Source organism: Piliocolobus tephrosceles, chromosome 14, assembly GCF_002776525.5.
Source record: "Piliocolobus tephrosceles isolate RC106 chromosome 14, ASM277652v3, whole genome shotgun sequence".
Lineage (NCBI taxonomy): Eukaryota > Metazoa > Chordata > Mammalia > Primates > Cercopithecidae > Piliocolobus > Piliocolobus tephrosceles.
In genome coordinates, this window is record NC_045447.1 from 1,476,201 (window position 1) to 1,495,139 (window position 18,939).

The 18,939-nt window shown below is 57.5% G+C and overlaps 2 protein-coding genes across 5 annotated transcripts; both read right to left on the bottom strand.

The window, feature by feature from the left end:
• Window positions 1–19: 19 nt before the first annotated feature.
• CCDC183 (coiled-coil domain containing 183) lies at window positions 20–12,481 on the bottom strand. Its single transcript, XM_023227566.2, has 14 exons — window positions 11,566–12,481; window positions 8,805–8,926; window positions 8,236–8,313; window positions 7,853–8,020; window positions 7,522–7,626; window positions 4,910–5,032; window positions 3,147–3,272; window positions 2,959–3,013; window positions 2,349–2,449; window positions 1,519–1,679; window positions 1,089–1,257; window positions 894–1,004; window positions 695–791; window positions 20–189 (listed from the first exon to the last, which is right to left on the bottom strand). Exons 1-14 carry the CDS (start codon window positions 11,633–11,635, stop codon window positions 71–73), a joined length of 1,605 nt encoding a protein of 534 aa, XP_023083334.1. The 5' UTR covers window positions 11,636–12,481; the 3' UTR covers window positions 20–70.
• Window positions 12,482–14,739: 2,258 nt separating this feature from the next.
• Window positions 14,740–16,718, bottom strand: TMEM141 (transmembrane protein 141). 4 transcript variants are annotated; one of them, XM_023227556.1, is made up of 5 exons: window positions 16,587–16,718; window positions 16,232–16,298; window positions 15,980–16,063; window positions 15,652–15,759; window positions 14,740–15,190 (listed from the first exon to the last, which is right to left on the bottom strand). In XM_023227556.1, the coding sequence occupies exons 1-5, from the start codon at window positions 16,638–16,640 to the stop codon at window positions 15,177–15,179; spliced, it is 327 nt and encodes a 108-aa protein (XP_023083324.1). In that variant the 5' UTR covers window positions 16,641–16,718; the 3' UTR covers window positions 14,740–15,176. The 4 variants fall into 4 exon arrangements, with proteins under 4 accessions (XP_023083324.1, XP_023083322.1, XP_023083323.1 ...); XM_023227555.2 differs by lacking the exon at window positions 14,740–15,190 and adding an exon at window positions 15,233–15,450 and having other exon boundaries at window positions 16,232–16,384; window positions 16,587–16,705; XM_023227553.2 differs by lacking the exon at window positions 14,740–15,190 and adding an exon at window positions 15,245–15,450.
• Between the last annotated feature and the right edge of the window lie 2,221 nt (window positions 16,719–18,939).

Below are 18,939 nucleotides of genomic sequence, written 5' to 3' on the forward strand. Positions count from 1 at the left end.
GCCCCAGCGTCCGCAGCAGTCCTGGAAAAATGTTTATTTGTGTAACCAAGCAGGGAGCGGGGCGGCGGGGCTACTTCTTCTTCTTCTTGGCCGCCTTGAGCTTCGCCTCGATCAGCCGCTGCGCCTGCCTCTTGATCTCGGCGCGCGAAGGGACGTAGCTGTGGTCCACGTCTGCGAACTGGAAGGTGTCTGCGGGCGGAGGCAGCGGCTCGCACACGGAGCTAGCTCACCCAGGCACAGCCGCCCGACCCGCCTATCACCCCCGCCCTCTACAGACCCGGGTCAGGTGCCTTGCCCCAGGGACAGCCCCAGTGTGCCAGGAGGACTCAGCGCAGCCCATCCTCAGCGGCTCACACTGCCCTGCTTAGCCTTTCCCGCGGAAACCCCAGTGGAGGCTCTGGCCCAGGCCTTCCTCGCCCTCCTCCCTGCTCCAGCCCTGGTGCCTCTCCTGCGGGCCTGTCTGGCATGTCATGCCTCCTCCTTTCGGAGAAATTAATAAGGTATTTCAGTGGCTTTAGCCTCCCCATGGCATCACTAAGTCACCTCCATCGGTTGAAGTCCTGCAGGTACAACTGATGCACCCTGTAGCCCCGCTGTCCCTCCAGGATATCCCAGTGGGATGGGAGCCAGCGCCACTCCGACCTCTGTTCCAGCCACCCGCCTGCAGCCCGAGCCCCAGCTCCGGAGCCTGTACCGATCATATCCTCCTCCCGGTCCTCAAAGCTGATCCTGGTGTTGTACTTCTCCTTCAGAGTCGAGGACTCCAGGGCATCCCTCACCTTTGTGTCGCCCTGCAGGGTAAAGCCCCCTTCAGCCGTGCAGACACTCTGAACGGGGGGCTGTCAGCTTTGAGGGGACGTGGGCTGTGCAGGTTCCTCCCAGCCCGGGGCTACCTCCTCGGTCCTGGACACCATCTGCACTCTGTCAGCCAGGTATTTGAGCTTCCCCTCGCAGTACGCCAGCTTGCTGTTCAAATCGAGGGTGTCGGAGGGCACCACTTCCTTCTGTAGGCCGGGAGGAGGGTCTCATCTCCCCTCTGGCCCTGCCTAGGGACCCTATGTGTGGCAGCTCCGCCTCACTCCCGGTACCTGGGTCGCAGGCAAGGTGATGCCCATTAGCCGGACATAGAGGTTGTCGATGCCCGTCTGGATGGTCAGCAGCAGCTTCTGGCCCTTGGTCATGTTGCTGTGCGCGAGCTGGAGCCTCTCTTCTTCCTCTTTTAGCATGTCTGTCATCTTCTTCTCAATGGACTTGAAGCTGCAGAAGGCAATAGGGACACAGCAGTGAGGGGCACAGGCCCGAGGGCCATGGTGGGCCACCCAGGAGCCTGGTCTTGAGCTGGGTTCTGTGCTAGAGTCAGGGACTCAGAAGCTCAGGTGTGTGCAAGTCCCCTGGCCCCTCTGTGGGACACACAGGCTTGTTGGCAGTGGGTACATTCCCAGCTCCCAGCCTGGCTGCAGCCCAGGGGCCTTCATGAGACCGTGGTGGGTGATGTGCAGCCCCGGAAGCCCGGGGCACCTGATGGAGCTAGGCTGCTGGCGGAACTTGAGCACGGCCTCCTCCAGCTCCAGCTGCTTCACCAGGGCCTTCAGCCGCAGCCGCCGCTCCTCACAGTCCTCCATCTGCAGCTCCAGGTTCTCCTCCGTGTTCCTCTGGGCCAGGAAGCGGCCAGCGATGTCCTGGCCATTCCAGGGGAGAGAAGCAGGTGTGGGCCAGGAAGGTGGGCAGAGGGCCTTCACAGAACTGGTTTCTTCTGGGCCCTTCCCAGAGGCTAGTGCACTTTCTCTGCACTCATTCACAAGTGTGATCACAGCTCACTGCAGCCTCAACCTCCCAGACTCAAGCGACCCTCCCACCTCAGCCTCCTGAGTAGCTGGGACCACAGGTGTGTGCTACCACACTCAGCAGGGGTGAAACGCTTTGTGGGTGTCATTGCACACGACCTTCATGGCAGGCAGAGAGAGTAGATAACCTCGTGTAGAGATAAGGGGATCATCACTGAGGGACACTGTGTCACTCGAGTCACTTATCTGACAGTGGACAAACTTGTGTCAGGGCAGTGGTTGGGAACTTAAGGCCTGATAATAATAAATGCAGATGGGATTAAGATAAAAGGATTTGGGGCGGCCGAGGGAGCTGCCACTTTGTGTGCCCATTCCAGAGCACCTGCAGACCCCAGCCCAGCTCAGCCACCCTCCGTCCATGCTCCGGGAGCGCCAGGGGCATTACCCAGATGTGAGAGGCTCAGCCACCCTCCTGCCATGCCCTGGGAGTGCCAGGGAGCATTACATAGACGTGAGAGGCTCAGCCACCCTCCTGCCATGCTCCGGGAGCGCCAGGGGCATTACCCAGACGTGAGAGCACCGTACAGCACTCTTGACCTTCTCCACCACAGCAGTCACGCCCGCCTGGTATTCCATTTCCGCTGTGGAGGTCTCTTGTCTCCTTGCTGGCAGAGCAGAAGGGAGGGGCAGTCAGCATGCAGGGATGGCTCAGGGGCTCTGTGTAAGACCATCAGACACCTCTGTACCTACCCAGCTGCTGCGGAGGCCACCCAAGGCACAGGCGTCCTTCAGAGGTGCCTGCTCCCCTACCTGCTCCCTCCTCAGTCCAGCCCTGCGGGGACCCCCCAGGCAGCCCCAGAACAGAGGCGGACCCGGAATAGCGTGGCACTGTGGGCCCAGTGGTACTTCTTAGAGGCAGCTTAGGGGTCAGGTTGCTCATCCTCTGCCGTCACTGGGGACCGGGCCCTTGGGTGCTGGGGCCAGCATCTCTGAGGCCACATTTGGCTGCAGGCTCTCAGCCTCTCTGGGGGAGAGGCAGGGACCTGTCCTTCCCTTCACCCTGGCGACTGCATGTCACACCTGGCCTCAGGCTGACCTGATCTCTTGGCCCGAGCCAGTGCCGACCTCTCCTTGGGACCCTGGCTGGGGGGCAGGTGGGGAGCTGAGCGCTTACATTTCAGGGTCTCCATGCTCATCAGGTTGGAGGGGAAGTCCAAGTCCATCTGGCCCTGATGGGAGGTGGGAGCGGGGAAGGGATGAGACATCCTTGGCAGGGAGTGGGCCCGAGTGGTGGCCCTGAGCCTGTGTCCACCCCGCTGTTGTGGGGACGGGCAGCTGGCTGGGCCCTGGCCTGGGGCTCACCCGGCGGTACTTCTCACTAGTCTCCTTCGTGTGGATCCTGTCAATCAGCTTCTTCTGCTGGTTGAGCCGGTTCTCCCTCGCCCTGCGCTCCTCGATGAAGGACGCCTCCCTTTGCCTCATGTTCCTCTGGGGACACGTGGGTGGGCACGGGGTTTGGGGAGCTGTCTCAACAAGGCCCCTCATGGCACTAAAGCCAGCGGGCAGTTGGCCATCCTCACCTTACTAGACTTCGGAACTGCATCCCCGGCCACTGGCCACAATGTCTTCCTAAACCACTCATGGCCATGCCCGTGGCCCCTCAGCTCAGGACCCTCCTTGCCCATGCCTGTCAGAGCATGTGCCAGCCCAGACACTCTGCTGCCCTCCAGCCCCTGGCCCCCAGCTGCCTCCTGGCCAGGTCCACATAGAACTCACAGAAGTGGATTCAGCCTGTCTGAAAACAGATTCATCCTCTTCCCCAAAACCTGGCCTCTTCCAGCATGCCCTTGAGTAGCTGAGATCACCATTTGTCCACCCTTGCTCATGCATCCCAGACATTGCTCCCACCCTCGCCACTCAGCGTTGCCAGTGCTTAGTGGGGTTGCCTCTTTTTTTTTTTTTTTTTTTTTTGAGAAGGAGTCTCGCTCTGTCACCCAGGCTGGAGTGCAGTGGCCGGATCTCAGCTCACTGCAAGCTCCGCCTCCCGGGTTCACGCCATTCTCCTGCCTCAGCCTCCCGAGTAGTTGGGACTACAGGCGCCGCCACCTCGCCCGGCTAGTTTTTTGTATTTTTAGTAGAGACGGGGTTTCACCGTGTTAGCCAGGATGGTCTTGATCTCCTGACCTCGTGATCCGCCCGTCTCGGCCTCCCAAAGTGCTGGGATTACAGGCTTGAGCCACCGCGCTCGGCCGGGGTTGCCTCTTGAGGACTTCTCGGCTCTGTCACTCCTGGCCACCCCTTCACCACCCCAGGCCTGCCTAGGTGATCAACGCTTCCGTCCTGGCACCTTCCAGTCCCCACAGCCTGAGCGCACCCTTTCTGAAGCACAGACCTGGGCACATCTTCCCTCCACCTCCTCCCAGGGCTCCACGTCAGTCCTTGGGCCCCCGGCCCAGTCGCCTCCATGGACTCCTGGGGCCTGTGCCTCTGCAGCCTTCGCTGCCCTGGCCACACAGTGCTGACTGTATCACGCCCCTCCCGGCCCAGGGCCTTTGCCCAAGTCATACCTCCTCCTCCCTAGCCCTGGCCACCCCCGACCTTTGCGGGTTCACTCCCTCAGCCCAGCTCAAGCACTGCTTCCCTGGAAAGCCATCTGCCACCCCACCTCTCTCTGCCAAGCTGGCTTAGGGCTGTGTGGCATTTCTTCATGGACTATTGGATGAGTGCCACCCACTTCAGGAGGACGGGGCCTGCCTGTCCCAGTCCCTGCTGTATACCCAGAGCCTTGCAGGGGCCTTGGCACCGACTGGGTGAATGGGTGACCCCCGCCCTGGCCCGGCCAATTCTCCCTCTTCTCTACTTCATGGCTCCTGTGCCTGGTGGAACCTGCTCTGTCCAGTGGGTGAGCAGAGCAGGCTGTCCGGGCTGGCCACTGGATCCTTCCAGGGATTGTAGGCAGTGTGGGCGTGGGGGTCTCCTGAGGGACCCTGGCCAGGAAGACACAAGAGAGCCAGCCCTGGAGGGCCCCCAGCCCTGGGCCCTGAGCTCAGCTTGACCTCATCCGAAGATGCAAGAGAGCCGGCCCTGGAGGGCCCCCAGCCCTGAACCCTGAGCTCTGAGCTCACCTTGACCTCATCCGTGATCATCATGGCGTCTTGGGACATGCTCCTCATATCCGACAGCTCCACGCAGTAGTTGACCACGAGGTTCTGCAACTTGTCCAGCTCGATGGGGTATCCTGCCAGCACCTGTGTTAAATGAGGTTCTCTTGTGGCCCCTAGAGTGGGCTGCAGTTGTCCCCAGCTTTCATCTCCAGACTAAGAGCCCTGAGAACAGTGATAGGTTCTGCTCTGTGGCCCTGGTCACCTCCCCCGCTCCCCACTGGGCACAAAGCTGATGAAAGGAAGTGTTTCACAGGGAGTGGGCAGTGCTGGGCTGGTGAACTCTTCCACCACCTAGGGTCCAGCAAGCCAGAGACACTGAAAGAGTTTGTGATGAAATGGTCTGCAGAAAAGGCTAACTCCGGCCGGGCGCGGTGGCTCACGCCTGTAATCCCAGCACTTTGGGAGGCCGAGACGGGCAGATCATGAGGTCAGGAGATCGAGACCATCCTGGCTAACACGGTGAAACCCCATCTCTACTAAAAATACAAAAAATTAGCTGGGCGCGGTGGTGGGCGCCTGTAGTCCCAGCTCCACAGGAGGCTGAGGCAGGAGAATGGTGTGAACCCGGGAGGCGGAGCTTGCAGTGAGTGGAGATTGCCGCCACTGCACTCCAGCCCGGGCGACAGACGAGACTCCGTCTCAAAAAAAAAAAAAGAGAAAAGGCTAACTCCGAAACCCAGGGAGGTTCGGGGCAGCTTTGCTTTGAAGTGAAGCAGAGGGGCTCAAGACATGGGCTCGGGGTCAGAGAGGATTCGAGGCCAAGGCAGCTTCTGACCAGCTAGCTTGGCTGTGTGACACTGGGAAAGTTACTTAACCTTTCTGACTGTCCCCATTTGTAAGATGATGGCTCGTTCAGCAGGTTGCCGTCAGGACGAATTGAGAGTGTGAAAGGAATTATTTAGCCCAGAACCAGGTACGTGCTCAGGATGGCTTTGCTATAGTATTTTGTTTTCAGTAACTACAAGTATAGGCCGGGCGCGGTGGCTCACGCCTGTAATCTCAACACTGGGAGGCTAAGGCGGGCGGATAATGAGGTCAGAAGTTTGAGACCAGCCTGGCCAACATAGTGAAACCCCGTCTCTACTAAAAATACAAAAAATTAGCTGGGCGTGGTAGTGGGTGCCTGTAATCCTAGCTACTCAGGAGGCTGAGGCAGGAGAATCACTTGAACCCGGGAGGCGGAGGTTGCAGTGAGCCGAGATCGCACCACTGCACACCAGCTGGGGCAACAGTGTGAAACTCCATCTCAAAAAAACAAAACCACAAGTGTAAAATCTTCATTTTAAAAAATACGGATGACTATGGGAATTATTGCTTGTTTTTTCCATTGTTCTGAGACTGCATCTTGCTCTATCACCCTCCACCCAGGCTGGAGGGCAATGGTGCGATCTCGGCTCGCAAGAACCTTTGCCTCCTGGGTTCAAGTGATTCTCGTGCCTCAGCCTCCCGAGTAGCTGGCATTACAGACGTGCATCACCATGCCCGGCTAATTTTTGTATATTTAGTAGAGATGGGGTTTCACCATGTTGGCCAGGCTGGTCTCAAACTCCTGACCTCAAGTGATCCACCTGTCTTGGCCTCCCAAAGTGCTGGGATTGCAGGCATAAGCCACCATGCCCAGGCCAGGAATAATTATTTTTTAAGTGTGTATGTTCTAAAGAGAAGAAGGCGCTACCAGGGAGACAGAAAGCACCCAGGTGAAGGAGGGGCATGGACAGGGGTGGGGAGAGGGGTGGGCCCAGGAAGGATAGAGGGGCAGGGCTTCCAGGTGAGCCAATAGGATCAGGGGCCAAGGCAAGAGGGACAAGCAGAGGATGGAGCTGAGAGCCACCTGGACTGGGACCGCAGCAGGAAAGAGCTGCGATGCCACCCCATCCACCACTCTCCTAAAGTGCACTGCTGTCACCTTCCCGGAGCATGGTTCTCCAGAGCTCCCCTCTGCCAAGTCTTAGGGTGAGGGTGTTTGGGGGGCTTCGCCTGCCCCCTTTTGCAGCTGGCTCTCGGCCCCGTCCACAGGTTGCACCTCTTAGCATCTCCTGTGCTCTCCTTCCCCATCTACAGTCCATCTGGAGCAGGTTCTGCTTTGTGGCAGCCCGAGGGGCGGTGTTCAGCCTCCCATGAAGGGGGTCTTCCCTCACAGTCGGACTGCTGGCTGCCTTTGGCCTCGTCTGCAGGGAGCAGGGCGGGTGGGCTGGCTGGGACGGCAGCAAGCCGTGCTTACAGGCCCAGCGGACCCTCAAAGGTGCAAGGACTTTCTGAGGGTGCAGGACCTGTCTCTGACTCTCAGAGGCCCAGGCAATGAGAAAATGACGGGCAAGATACAAACAATACTAAATCATTTGATACATGCAAGAAAGTCCGAAGAATTCTGATACACCCCACGATATGCTCTTTTAGAATAGCCAAAAATGAAGTTTAAAAAAACGTTTTCCACATGCCTTGGCGTCCTGCGTAGCCGGTGCTCCAGCAGAGCTCCCTCTCTGGCGGGTGCGGGGTGGCTCCGCCCCAGGATGCTCCCGCCCCTCCCAGATCCCAGCCCCGGGCCCCCGCCCTCCCCGGGCCGCTCGGCTCACTGTCTTCAGATAATCCAGCAGGTCCAAATACAGCAGGTGGATGTTCTGGCTGGTGATGATCTTGATCGTTGTCTTCTCGATGTTGTTCTCCAGCTGGCGGATGATCTGGGGCGGACCGAGGGCGCAGTGAGAGGGCGTGGGGACCCGCCGCCCGATGGTGTCGGGGCTGGGCTTTCTCCAGAGGGGGTGGTGCTCTCTTAGCCCCGCCCCTCCATTGAGCCCTCCCCAGTGGACCCGCCCCTCCCGCTAGTCCCGCCCCCGGTGGCCCCGCCCCTCCCGTGAGCCCGGCCCCAGTGAACCCCGCCCCGCCCTCCCAGCCGCGCCTCTCCACCTGCAGCAGCCGCAGCTCCTCCTTGCTGGCGTCCGGCTGGCTCTGCAGGCTGGCCAGCTCCAGCTGCATGCTCTCCAGCTTCTGCCCGCGCCGCCGCACCAGGTTGATCAGTAGGTTGTGCGTGTTCACGCGGTCGAAGACGTACTTGCGCAGCTTCTCCCGCGCTACCTGGGTCGGGAAGGGCACCGCCCGCTCATGGTTGCGCAGGGGGCCGCCATGGAGCTCGCCAGCAGGTGGGCCGGTGGAGGCTCATGGCAACCCCCACAGGGACCCTGGGGCTGGGCACCTGCTCCGTCCCTTGTCGGCTCCGTAACATCTAGTGGGCGGGGTGCGCTGACAGGGGTGGGGAGGGTTGGGTCTCGAGGCCCCTCCTGCCTGGTTACCTCCATGGTACTGCGGCAGTGCGCCAGTCGCAAAGGCAAGTTTTTCCCGCAGGCCTTGGAGATGGTCCACTGGTCATACTGCGGAGCGGCGGCGGCTGAGCTAGGGCGGGCCCTTTGCTCACCGGCAGCCGCTGGCCCCTCCAGGCATTCTCCCCAGGGCCTCTTGTATCCCATGCTAGCCCAGTAGCGAGACCCCTGCTCTCACGAGGAGCAGGGAGCCGCGGGACTCCATCCTGGCCATCCAAGTTCAGAGGCGACGTGGTGGAGGGGTATGCAGAGGAGGGCCCAGGTGTCCCCTGGCTGGCCGGAGAGCCAGAGGGGGCCCCTACTGCAGGATGTGGGCTCACAGAAGCCAAGCCCTCCGGGGTGGGTGGTGGGGAACCTGCCCATCGGATGCTGGGGTGACTGGAGCCCAGGGCACGGGTCCTAGCAGAGCCCCTCCTCACATGCCCCCTGGATCCAGAAAGATTGGGGTGGAGGGGAGAGGAAGTGCCCGCCCTCCGAGTGTGTGTGTGTCCTCAGCTCCTGCCCTGCTCCCCAGGCAGAGGGGAGGGGCGGCATTTGTGCACCTTCTTGGCCAAAGCCCAGTCCTGGGCCCCGCGGCGGATGTTGCTGCGCAGGAGGGCCAGCGTGGCCTTGTTCTGGTCCGTATTCTCTTTCACCCCCTGGATCTGGAGTGCCCGACACTGCTCTGTGGGCAGGTGGAGGAGACACAGTGGCCAGGATTGGGCCAAGGGCCTGGCCTGAAATCCCCCGGGGGAGGCTTGCATCAGGGAGGCCCCAGGGTCCAGGGGGACGCCACCTCCACGGCCAAGATCCCTCCTCCCGCCCTGTCCTGGGGGACACCACTCCACTGCCCAGCAGCAGCTGTCTGAAGGGCTCTCAGTGGACAGGTGCGGGGAGGTGGACGAGTGGGGAGGGTGAGGCAAAGGAGAGGGATGGCAGGGTCCTGTGGTCCCTTCCGGATCTGCTGCCCATGGAAGTAGGCGGGTGTTTTCCTGTCCCTTCTGGCTTTGGAGCCTGTGTTGCTCTTATGCTCACAAGTCTCCTGGAAGCCCCACTCTGATTCATCCCTCCATGCAGGTCCCTTTGATCCCTTCTCCCAGCTCTGTCAGGGAGTGGGCAGTAAGGGGTCTGTTTGCTCCTCCATATCCTGGATTGTCCTGGTATTAAAACTAGAAGTCCTAGGCCGGGCGCAGTGGCTCATGCCTGTAATATCAGCACTTTGGGAGGCCGAGGCAGGCGGATCACCTGAGGCCAGGAGTTCGAGACCAGCCTGGCCAACATGGCGAAACCCCATCTCTACTAAAAATACAAAACTAGCTGGGCGTGGTGGTGTATGCCTGTAGTCCTAGCTACTCAGGAGGCTCAGGCAGAATTGTTTGAACCCGGGAGGTGGAGGTTGCAGTGAGCTGAGATTACACTACTGCACACCACCTGGACGACAGAACGAGACTGTCTCAAAAAAATAAATAAGCCGGGCATGGTGGCTCATGCCTATAATCCCAGCACTTTGGGAGGCCGAGGTGGATGGATCACCTGAGGTCAGGAGTTTGAGACCAGCCTGGCCAAGATGGTGAAACCCAGTCTCTACTAAAAATACAAAAATTAGCCGGGCGTGGTGGTGGGCACCTGTAATCCCAGCTACTTGGGAAGCTGAGGCAGGAGAATCACTTGAACCCAGGAGGCAGAGGTTGCAGTGTGCTGACATTGCACCATTGCACTCCAGCCTGGGCAACAGAGTGAGACTCCATCTCAAAATAAATAAATAAAAATAAAAATACAAAAATTAGCTGAGTGTGGTGGCGCACGCCTGATGTCCCAGCTAATCAGGAGGCTGAGCCAGGAGAATCGCTTGAACCTAGGAGGGGGAGGTTGCAGTGAGTCAAGATCATGCCACTGTACTTGAGCCTGAGTGACAGAGCGAGACTCCGTCTCCAAACAAAATAAAACAAACCCCTAAAAGTGAAGGGGGCCTGCCCCTCCACACCTGCGGGTATTTCTCATCAGGTGGGATGAAGACTGAGAAAAGAAATAAGACACAGATGCCAGGTGTGGTGGCTCACGCCTGTAATCCCAGCACTTTGGGAGGCTGAGGCGGGCAGATCACGAGGTCAGGAGATCAAGACCATCCTGGCTAACACGGTGAAACCCTGTCTCTACTAAAAATACAAAAAAATTAGCCAGGCGTGGTGGCGTGCACCTGTAGTCCCAGCTACTCGGGAGGCTGAGGCAGGAGAATGGCGTGAACCCGGGAGGTGGAGCTTGCAGTGAGCTGAGATCGCGCCACTGCACTCCAGCCTGGGCGACAGAGTGAGACTCCATCTCAAAAAAAGAAAAGAAAAGAAAAGAGACACAGAGACAAAGTATAGAGAAAGAACAGTGGGCCCAGGGGACTGGCACACTCAGCATTCGAGGACCTGCACTGCCCCCGGTCTCTGAGTTCCCTCCGTATTCTCTGATCATTATTTTTACTCTCTTGGCGAGGGGAGTGTAGCAGGGCAACAGGTGGGGAGAAGGTCAGCAGGGAAACATGTGAGCAAAGGAATCTGTATCATGAATAAGTTCAAGGAAAGGTGCTGTGCCTGGATATGCATGTAGGCCAGATTTATGTTTCACCTTACACAAACATCTCAGTGTAGCAAAGAGTAACATCTCAGTAGGCCAGAATTATGTTTATGTTTCACATTACGCAAACATCTCAGTGTAGCAAAGAGTAAAGCTGACCGAATGGGAATGGTCAGCTTTACACCGAGACATTCCATTCCCAGGGATGAGCAGACGACAGAAGCCTTCCTCTGATCTCAACTGCAAAGAGTCCTCCCTGTTCACTCCTCCTCAGCACAGACTATGGGTGTTGGGCTGGGGGATGGTAAGATCTTTCCTTTCCCACAAGGCCATATCTCAGGCTGTCTTAGTGGGGGAAAACTTTGGACAATACCCAGGGCTTTCTTGGGCAGAGGTCCCTGTGGCTTTCTGCAGTGCACTGTGTCCCCGGTTAACTGAGAATGGAGAATGGGGATGACTGTTACCAAGCATACTGCCTGCAAACATATTGTTAACAAGGCATATCCTGCACAGCCCTAAATCCATTCAACTTTGATTCAATCCAGCACATGTTTCTGTGAGCACAGGGCTGGGGCTGAAGTTACAGATTAACAGCATCTCAAAGCAGAACAGTTTTTCTTAGTACAGATCAAACTGGAGTTTCTTATGTCACCCTTTGCTGCATAGACACAGTAACAATCTGATCTTCCTTTTCCCCACAAAAAGTTGTGCACCCAGAAACCCCCAGATGGGCAAGGGACACTGGTCACGGTGCAGGCTCACCCTGGAGCCGAGTGATGGTCTTCAGCTCCTGGATCTGCTCCTCCACATCTGTCTCGCTGTGCCTCCTCATGGCTGCCCTCAGGCCCCCCCCAGGGACCCTGTGTGCCTCAGAGCTTCCCTGGGCTCAGCTGGCTCCGAGCTGCCACTCAGCTTGTCCCCAGAACCTCAGCCCATTATGATGAGAGCCAGGATTCTCAGTGCCTGGGCAACCCTGGAATTGCAGGGCCTCCCTGCCCCATTCTGCCCCCAGCCACCTTGGGGTGGCCTCCAGACGTGTGTCCTAATTGAAACGGGTCTCCTGGCAGCCGCTTGAGGTTTAGGAGCTCTGCCGGGCGCATGTGCTGCTTTCTTTGAGGGGGAGGTTTGTGGTGGGTTGGCAGCACCAGCACTCCACACCTGCACTGGGTTCCCTGGCTCCTCCCTTGCCACAAACCATCCTCCACAAAGCAGCAGGATGAGCCTGCTAAAACTGTTCTGAAACTGCCTTACGGGACCTCCCTCTGCACCCCCCACCTCCAGCCCCAAGTCCAAACTGCATGCCCTGGGTAACCTGGCTCTTGGGACACCCCCGCCTTATCTCTTCTGACTTCTGTCCCTGACCTCTCTGTGCTGCCTGGAGTCCACACTGCTTCACCCCCACTTTCCTTTGGGAATTACTGGGTCTTGGGTTCATGTGTCACTCCAGAAGGGGAAAGTTCTCCATCTCTGCACCCCCTCCACCCTTCCCTTAGAGGGGAGTGCCTGGAGCACCAGGCAGCCTGAAACTCTGTGGGGTACGCACAAGATAGGGTACTTCTTCCCAGCCTTGCCTTAGTAGGCTCAGGCAGCTATAACAAGGTGCCACTGACAAGGTGCGGTGGCTCACACCTGTAATCCCAGCACTTTGGGAGGCTGAGGCAGGTGGGTCACCTGAGGTCAGGAGTTTGAGACCAGTCTGGTCAACATGGTGAAACCCCACTTCTACTAAAAATACAAAAATTGGCCTAGTGTGGTGGCAGGTGCCTGTAATCCCAGCTACTTGGGAACCCAGGAGGTGGAGGTTGCAGTAAGCTGAGATCACACCACTGCACTCCAGCCTGCATGAGAGAGTAAGACTCCATCTCAAAACGAAACAAAACAAAAAAAACAAGGCACCACCGACTGGGGGTATGAACTGCAGCCTGGAGGCTGGGGGGCTGAGATCGTGGGGTCAGCAGGGCTGGTGTCTCCTTAGGCCCCTCTCCTTGGCTTGCAGATGCTGTCTTCTCTGTGTCCTCACGTGGCCGTCCCTGTGTGTCTATGTCCTAATTTCCTCTTCTTATGAGGACACAAGTCCTGTTGGATTAGGGCCCACCCCAATGACCTCATTTTACCTTCATGACCTCTGGAAAGCCCCTGTCTCAAACACAGACATGCAGAGGTACTGGGGGTCAGGGCCTCAAAACAGGAGTGTGAGGGGACCCAAGCCAGCCTGACAATGGCCTTCACTCGTGTGCTGTCACATAGATCCCTTCCCTTTCTGGTCACTGCTTTTGGAAAGCCAGTCCAGGCAAACTCCAGGTTCTGCCTTCTCTCCCTCCCACCCAGACCTCACCCTCAGGGTGCTGGGATGTCCTGCTAAGGGTGTGGTTCGCTCATCTCCCGCTTGTTCTTGGGGGCTAGGCTTGGAATCTAGCTGAGGCAGAGCCTACCTGCTGTCCTTCTTCCTCAGATGTAAAACACCTGAATTTTAGTGGGTGCATGGCTGCCCAGAGCACTCTGCCTTCCTGAGCATCCTGGCACTGGATGCACCTGATGACTTTGTTCAGGTCAACAGAGCAAGAGCAGCAGTGGCAGGTAAGCTGTCCTCTCTCTTCCCTCTTAAATGAGATAAAGACACAATGGCTGAAGCTGGTGCAGCCGCCTGGGGCCATGAGGCAGATTTGGGAACAGAGGCCACTACAGCAGGGAACAGACTGAAATGAGCCTGGTCCCTGATTCCCTGTCAACCCTGGACCACTCACTTGTACTTTTACATGAAAGAAAAATAAAGCTCGGCCGGGCACGGTGCGCGGTGGCTCACGCCTGTAATCCCAGCACTTTGGGAGGCGGAGGCGGGCGGATCACCTGAGGTTGGGAGTTTGAGACCAGCCTGACCAACATGGATAAAAATATAAAATAAAAATACAAAATTAGCTGGGCATGGTGGCGCATACCTGTAATCCCAGCTACTGGGGAGGCTGAGGCAGAAGAATCACTTGAACCTGGGAGGCGGAGGTTATGGTGAGCCGAGATTGCACCATTGCACTCCAGCCTAGGCAACAAGAGCAAAATCCATCTCAAAAACAAATAAATAAGTACAAATTAGCCAGGCGTGGTGGTGGGCGCCTGTAATTGCAGCTACCTGGGAGGCTGAGGCAGGAGAATGGCTTGAACCGGTGAGGTGGAAGTTGCCGTGAGCCGAGATCGTGCCACTGCGCTCCAGCCTGGGTGACAGAGCGAGACTCTGTCTCAACAACAACACAAAAAACAGAAAAATAAAGCTCCATCTTGCCGAAGCCACTGTCACCTTGAGCTTCCTGTCACTTTGAAGGCCAAGTAGGTACTCAATAAACTTTCTTTCCAGCGCCTGGCAAGGTGAGGCGTGGGGGCTGAGCTGGGTCTGGGGCAGCAGGGACCATGCTGTGGGCCTTCAGTGCTGCGGGGAAGCCAGCTGTAACCCTGATGGACTTATGGAGGTTCCGTCTGGTCTCCACCTCTTCTTCCTCTTGGGGCTCCGGGCTGTGGGAAGACTTGCCCACCCAGAAGCCTTCTTTCTGCACAGACACGGCTACAACAGGCTAGCTCTGCCTCTGGGGAGTGACTTCGGCTAACAGACGAGTGGGGAATGACAGGCAGGTGGGCGTGACCCACAAGCTCCCCTTCTCCCAGTAGCCAGGCTCTGGCCAGCCTAGCCCCTTTTGCTCTGCCTCTACATGCCAAGTGCTGCAGAGGCAGAACCCCACACAGAGAGGCTGTGGTGGTGTCACGCGGCCTACAGGGCTGGTGCAAACATCTAATTCTGGGGTTCGGCGTTGGGAACTTCCTTGTACATCCTCAGTATGTAACTTGCATGTGATCCTCATATATCAACTGTAGGGTAATAAAGGTGTCATGTGACCTGTCATCATCTTACCCTTCTGATTTGTTTTTCACCTGATCAGGTAGAAACTTGGGTGGAGAGAAGGATAAGCCATTTATTAACCCCACACCCCTAGCACCAGCTAGCACAAGTCCTAGCACCTTGGACTTGTCGCAGGTGTAGGGGCTAGAAAGGGAATGACAGAGTGCACAAGCCCCTTCTACCCCGTTTCCCCTAGGTGGTGGCCCCCAGGCACACCCTCTCTGCTGGCAGTGCAGACCATCTGTCCCAATACCCTAGACGAGAACCACCACCTAGAGGAGAGCGCCTTCTGCTCCAACTTTCTGGGCAGGTCCCAGGCTAGGGCAGCAGCCGTGTGCAGAAGTTTATCAGGCCTGGCCACGCATGCGGACAGAGGATACGACTGGGGTACCCTAGGGTGTGGGGAGGGTCAGCCTGGGGTCGGGGGACATGAAGGCTGTGTTCCAGACTCCTACTGCCCCCAATCCTCTGTGCCCCGGCCGGAGTTCTCCTAGCTTCGCCGATCTGTAAGGGGCAGAGAGAGACAAGCTCGAACCACATCCGTCGTGGCTTGGCATCACTGTGCCCATTTTATTATGGCAGAAACTGGGTTCCGTAACAAGGACAACAGGCAGTGGGGGCCAGGCCTGGGTCCAATGCAGGGCTTCTCAATCCAGCCTCACTCCTCTTGGGTGCCCACGTGACTGCTGTGGCCTTGCCACACCCCTCACTCCACGCCCTTCCTCTCAATCTTGGGGCACTCCAGCCCCTCTTGGTTCTTTCTCCTGCAAAGGGAGATCTCCAAGATCTGTCTACTGTGCCCATACCCCAGCTCCAACCCATCTGGGAGTCACATGCTGAGGAGACCGGACCAGAGGGAGGGACCTTGTCTAGCCTATCACGTGGGGCACCCAGGCTTGGCTGCCCAAAACACTGGGCGCTGGAGCTGTGGCATTCACTTCTCGCTAACCCCCAGGCTCTCTCACCTGTGCTCATGTCTTTGGGGAGCTGCCCGGTCTCCAGGAAGAGCCAGAGGTTGCTGCATTTCTTCGACTCCACTCTCGTCACCCCATAGCTGGCCACAGAGCCTGCAACTGTGGAGCAGGAAATGGAAGGGGGCTGGGGCCTCTGTGCTTTTCAGGATAAGAGAAGCGGGCACAGGCTACTTCCTGACAGATGGGGCGGGTGGGCTCAGGTGGGGCTCCCGCGGAGACCTGGGGCTCCATGTTAGAGTCAGGAACGCAGAACCACAGCCCCAACCCTAGCAGAAACCCACCCCTCAAAGAGCCCAGGCAGGGGCCCTGGAGTACCCACCCACGGCCACTAGTAGGCTCCACTGGAAAGGGTATGGAAACTTCCTCTGAATGAACATCTGCAAGCCAAAGGCCATGCCGGTGCCTGCAAAGGGCCAGGTCCCCATCAGCCTGTACGCGGGGCTGGCCGGGGCCCACCGGGCCAGGCTCCCAGCACCTGCGGGCAGGTGACTTGGCGCCCCCTGCTGGGGAGCCAGCGCGGGGCAGGAGGGTGCGTTCTCTCCCAGCCGCAGAACACCTGGACGCAGCCTACCTGTGACGAAGGTGAAAACGCCCTTCATGAAGGCGTGTGACTGGCATGCGGCATACTCCCCGAGTCCCTGGGGTGGCAGAGGGGGGGTGAAGGCTCGGTCCCCTGCCCTCTTCCTTCACCGCCTCTCCTGTCCTTCCTCTGGGCACACCCTGGCTGTGGAGGAGTGAGACCCTGGGCGCTTGGACACGTCCCACCTCCCCTATGCCCACCCGGACGCCCTGAGACCCCTAGCAAGAGAGTGCCCCCAGCCTCCGCCACTCTTCCCTGACGAGGGCACCCCCACGCCCCAGCCCCTCTGCCTCGCTCAGGTCAGCTTCTGGGATCTGAGGCCCGCGTCCCAGACCGGCCTTCTCACCGGGTGCTTGGCAGCCACGGCGTCGTCCACCCGGGACAGGCCCAGGTTCACCATGGTTGGCAGGGCCCGGGGAGCGGGCCTGCGCAGGCGCAGGCGGAGGAGCGGGGCGGGGACCTGGGGGTGTGGCCTAGAGGACAGGCCTGCGCAGTTGCGGTCGGAGGGGCGGGGCCAGGATCTGGGGGCGTGGAAGAGGCGGGGGCGCGGGGCCTAGGAGACGGGGCCTGGGGGCGGGCCTGCGCTGCAGCAGGCGGAGGGGGCGGGACCTGGGAGACGGGTCTGGGGGCGGGACCTGGGAGACGCGGCCTGGGGGCGGGGCCTGAAAGATAAAACCTGGGAGCCGGCTTGCACAGGCGAGGGTGTCGGGTTCTCAGAGGCGGGGCCTGCGGGGTGCAGGCGGAGGGACCAGGGCCTTGGATTGGGGGCGGGGCATGGGTCGAGCCTGCTGGAGCTCAGGGGAGGGGGGTGGGGCCTGGGGCTTGGCCACGCCTCTAGGAGCTTGGGCCCTGTGACCTCCGGCGACGACTGGGCGGGGCGAAGGCGGGCGCCGGACGGGGCGTGGTTGAGAGCGCTCTCTCCTTCCCCCGGCCTGAAGGAGTGGGGATTATAAAATTACTGTTGCTGGGTCCGGTGGCTCACGCCTGTAATCCCAGCACTTTGTGAGGCTGAGGCGGGCGGATCACGAGGTCAGGAGATCGAGACCATCCTGGCTAACACGGGGAAACCCCGTCTCTACGAAAAATGCAAAAAATTAGCCGGGCTAGGTGGCGGGCGCCTGTAGTCCCCGCTACTCGGGAGGCTGAGGCAGGAGAATGGCGTGAACCCGGGAGGCGGAGCTTGCAGTGAGCCGAGATCCTGCCACTGCACTCCAGCCTGGGCGACCCAGGGAGACTCCGTCTCAAAAAAATAATGAAATGAAATGAAATGAAATAAACTGCTTAGCAAAGTGGTTTTGTAACCAGCAGCTTAGCAGATGAGCCTCAAACTCCTTTTTTTGGTATGACAGTCTTTACTTTTAAATAATTATTGATACACCAAGTAATAACATGTACACTTCTTGAATTCTACATCTAGTAATTTTGATTAAGAGAAACTAAAATCAGCCCAAACAATTCCACTGGTATTCACTGGTGTAACCATTAGCAAGAACGGAAGACTTCAAGGCAGGCTGCTGCTTCACGCAGGTTACAAATAACTATTTACTACTTTTTCATGGATAAAGCCCCTGACCTTCAAGAAAGTGTTAGGGAAAAAAATTATTTAACCCCTTCCTTTCTTCAAATAATTATGTTTTTTTTTTTAAACTAGATTAAAGAAAGAAAAAGTCGTCACTGATATACTTGTTACTTGAGTCAAAAGGCATAGGATAAAAGACAACATATAACCATTAAATTCCTAAGAAATATGAGGTAAAAAGATGAAATCTTGGCCAGGCGTGGTGGCTCATGCCTGTAATCTCAGCACTTTGGGAGGCTGAGGCGGTGGGTCACAAGGTCAGGAGTTCAAGACCAGCCTGGCCAAGATGGTGAAACCCTGTCTCTACTAAAAATACAAAAATTAGCTGGGCGTGGTGGCAGGTGCCTGTAATCCCAGCTACTCAGGAAGCTGAGACAGGAGAATCACTTGAACCTAGGAGGCAGAGGTTGCAGGGAGCCAAGATCGTGCCACTGCACTCCAGCCTGGGTGACAGAGTGAGACTCTGTCTCCATAAAAAGAAAAAGCTGAAATCTTTAGATAATTTCTAAGTCTGTACAAAAAAGCTAGATTTGCTACTCTCCAGAAAGTGGAAGGACCTACTCTATAATATATGGAAATAATTTGATGCCATTTGTGGGGAAGAGAAAGCGAGATCAGACTGTTACTGTGTCTATGTAGAAAAAGGAAGAGATAAGAAACTCTATTTTGATCTGTACTAAGAAAAATTCTTCTGCTTGAAAATACTGTTAATCTGTAACCTTAGCCCCCAACCCTGTGCTCACAGAAACATGTGCTGTATTGACTCAAGGTATGAGGGATTTAGGGCTGTGCAGGATGTGCTTTGTTAATAATGTGTTTGCAGGCAGTATGCTTGGTAAAAGTCATCGCCATTCTCCATTCTCAATTATCCAGGGACACAACGCACTGTAGAAAGCCACAGGGACCTCTGCCTAAGAAAGCCTGGGTATTGTCCATGTTTCCCCCCACTGAGACTGCCTGAGATATGGCCTCATGGGTGTGGGAAAATAAAGAGAGATCAGACTGTTACTATGTCTATGTAGAAAGAAGTACACTTTGGGAGGCCGAGACGGGCGGATCACGAGGTCAGGAGGTCGAGACCATCCTGGCTAACACGGTGAAACCCCGTCTCTACTAAAAA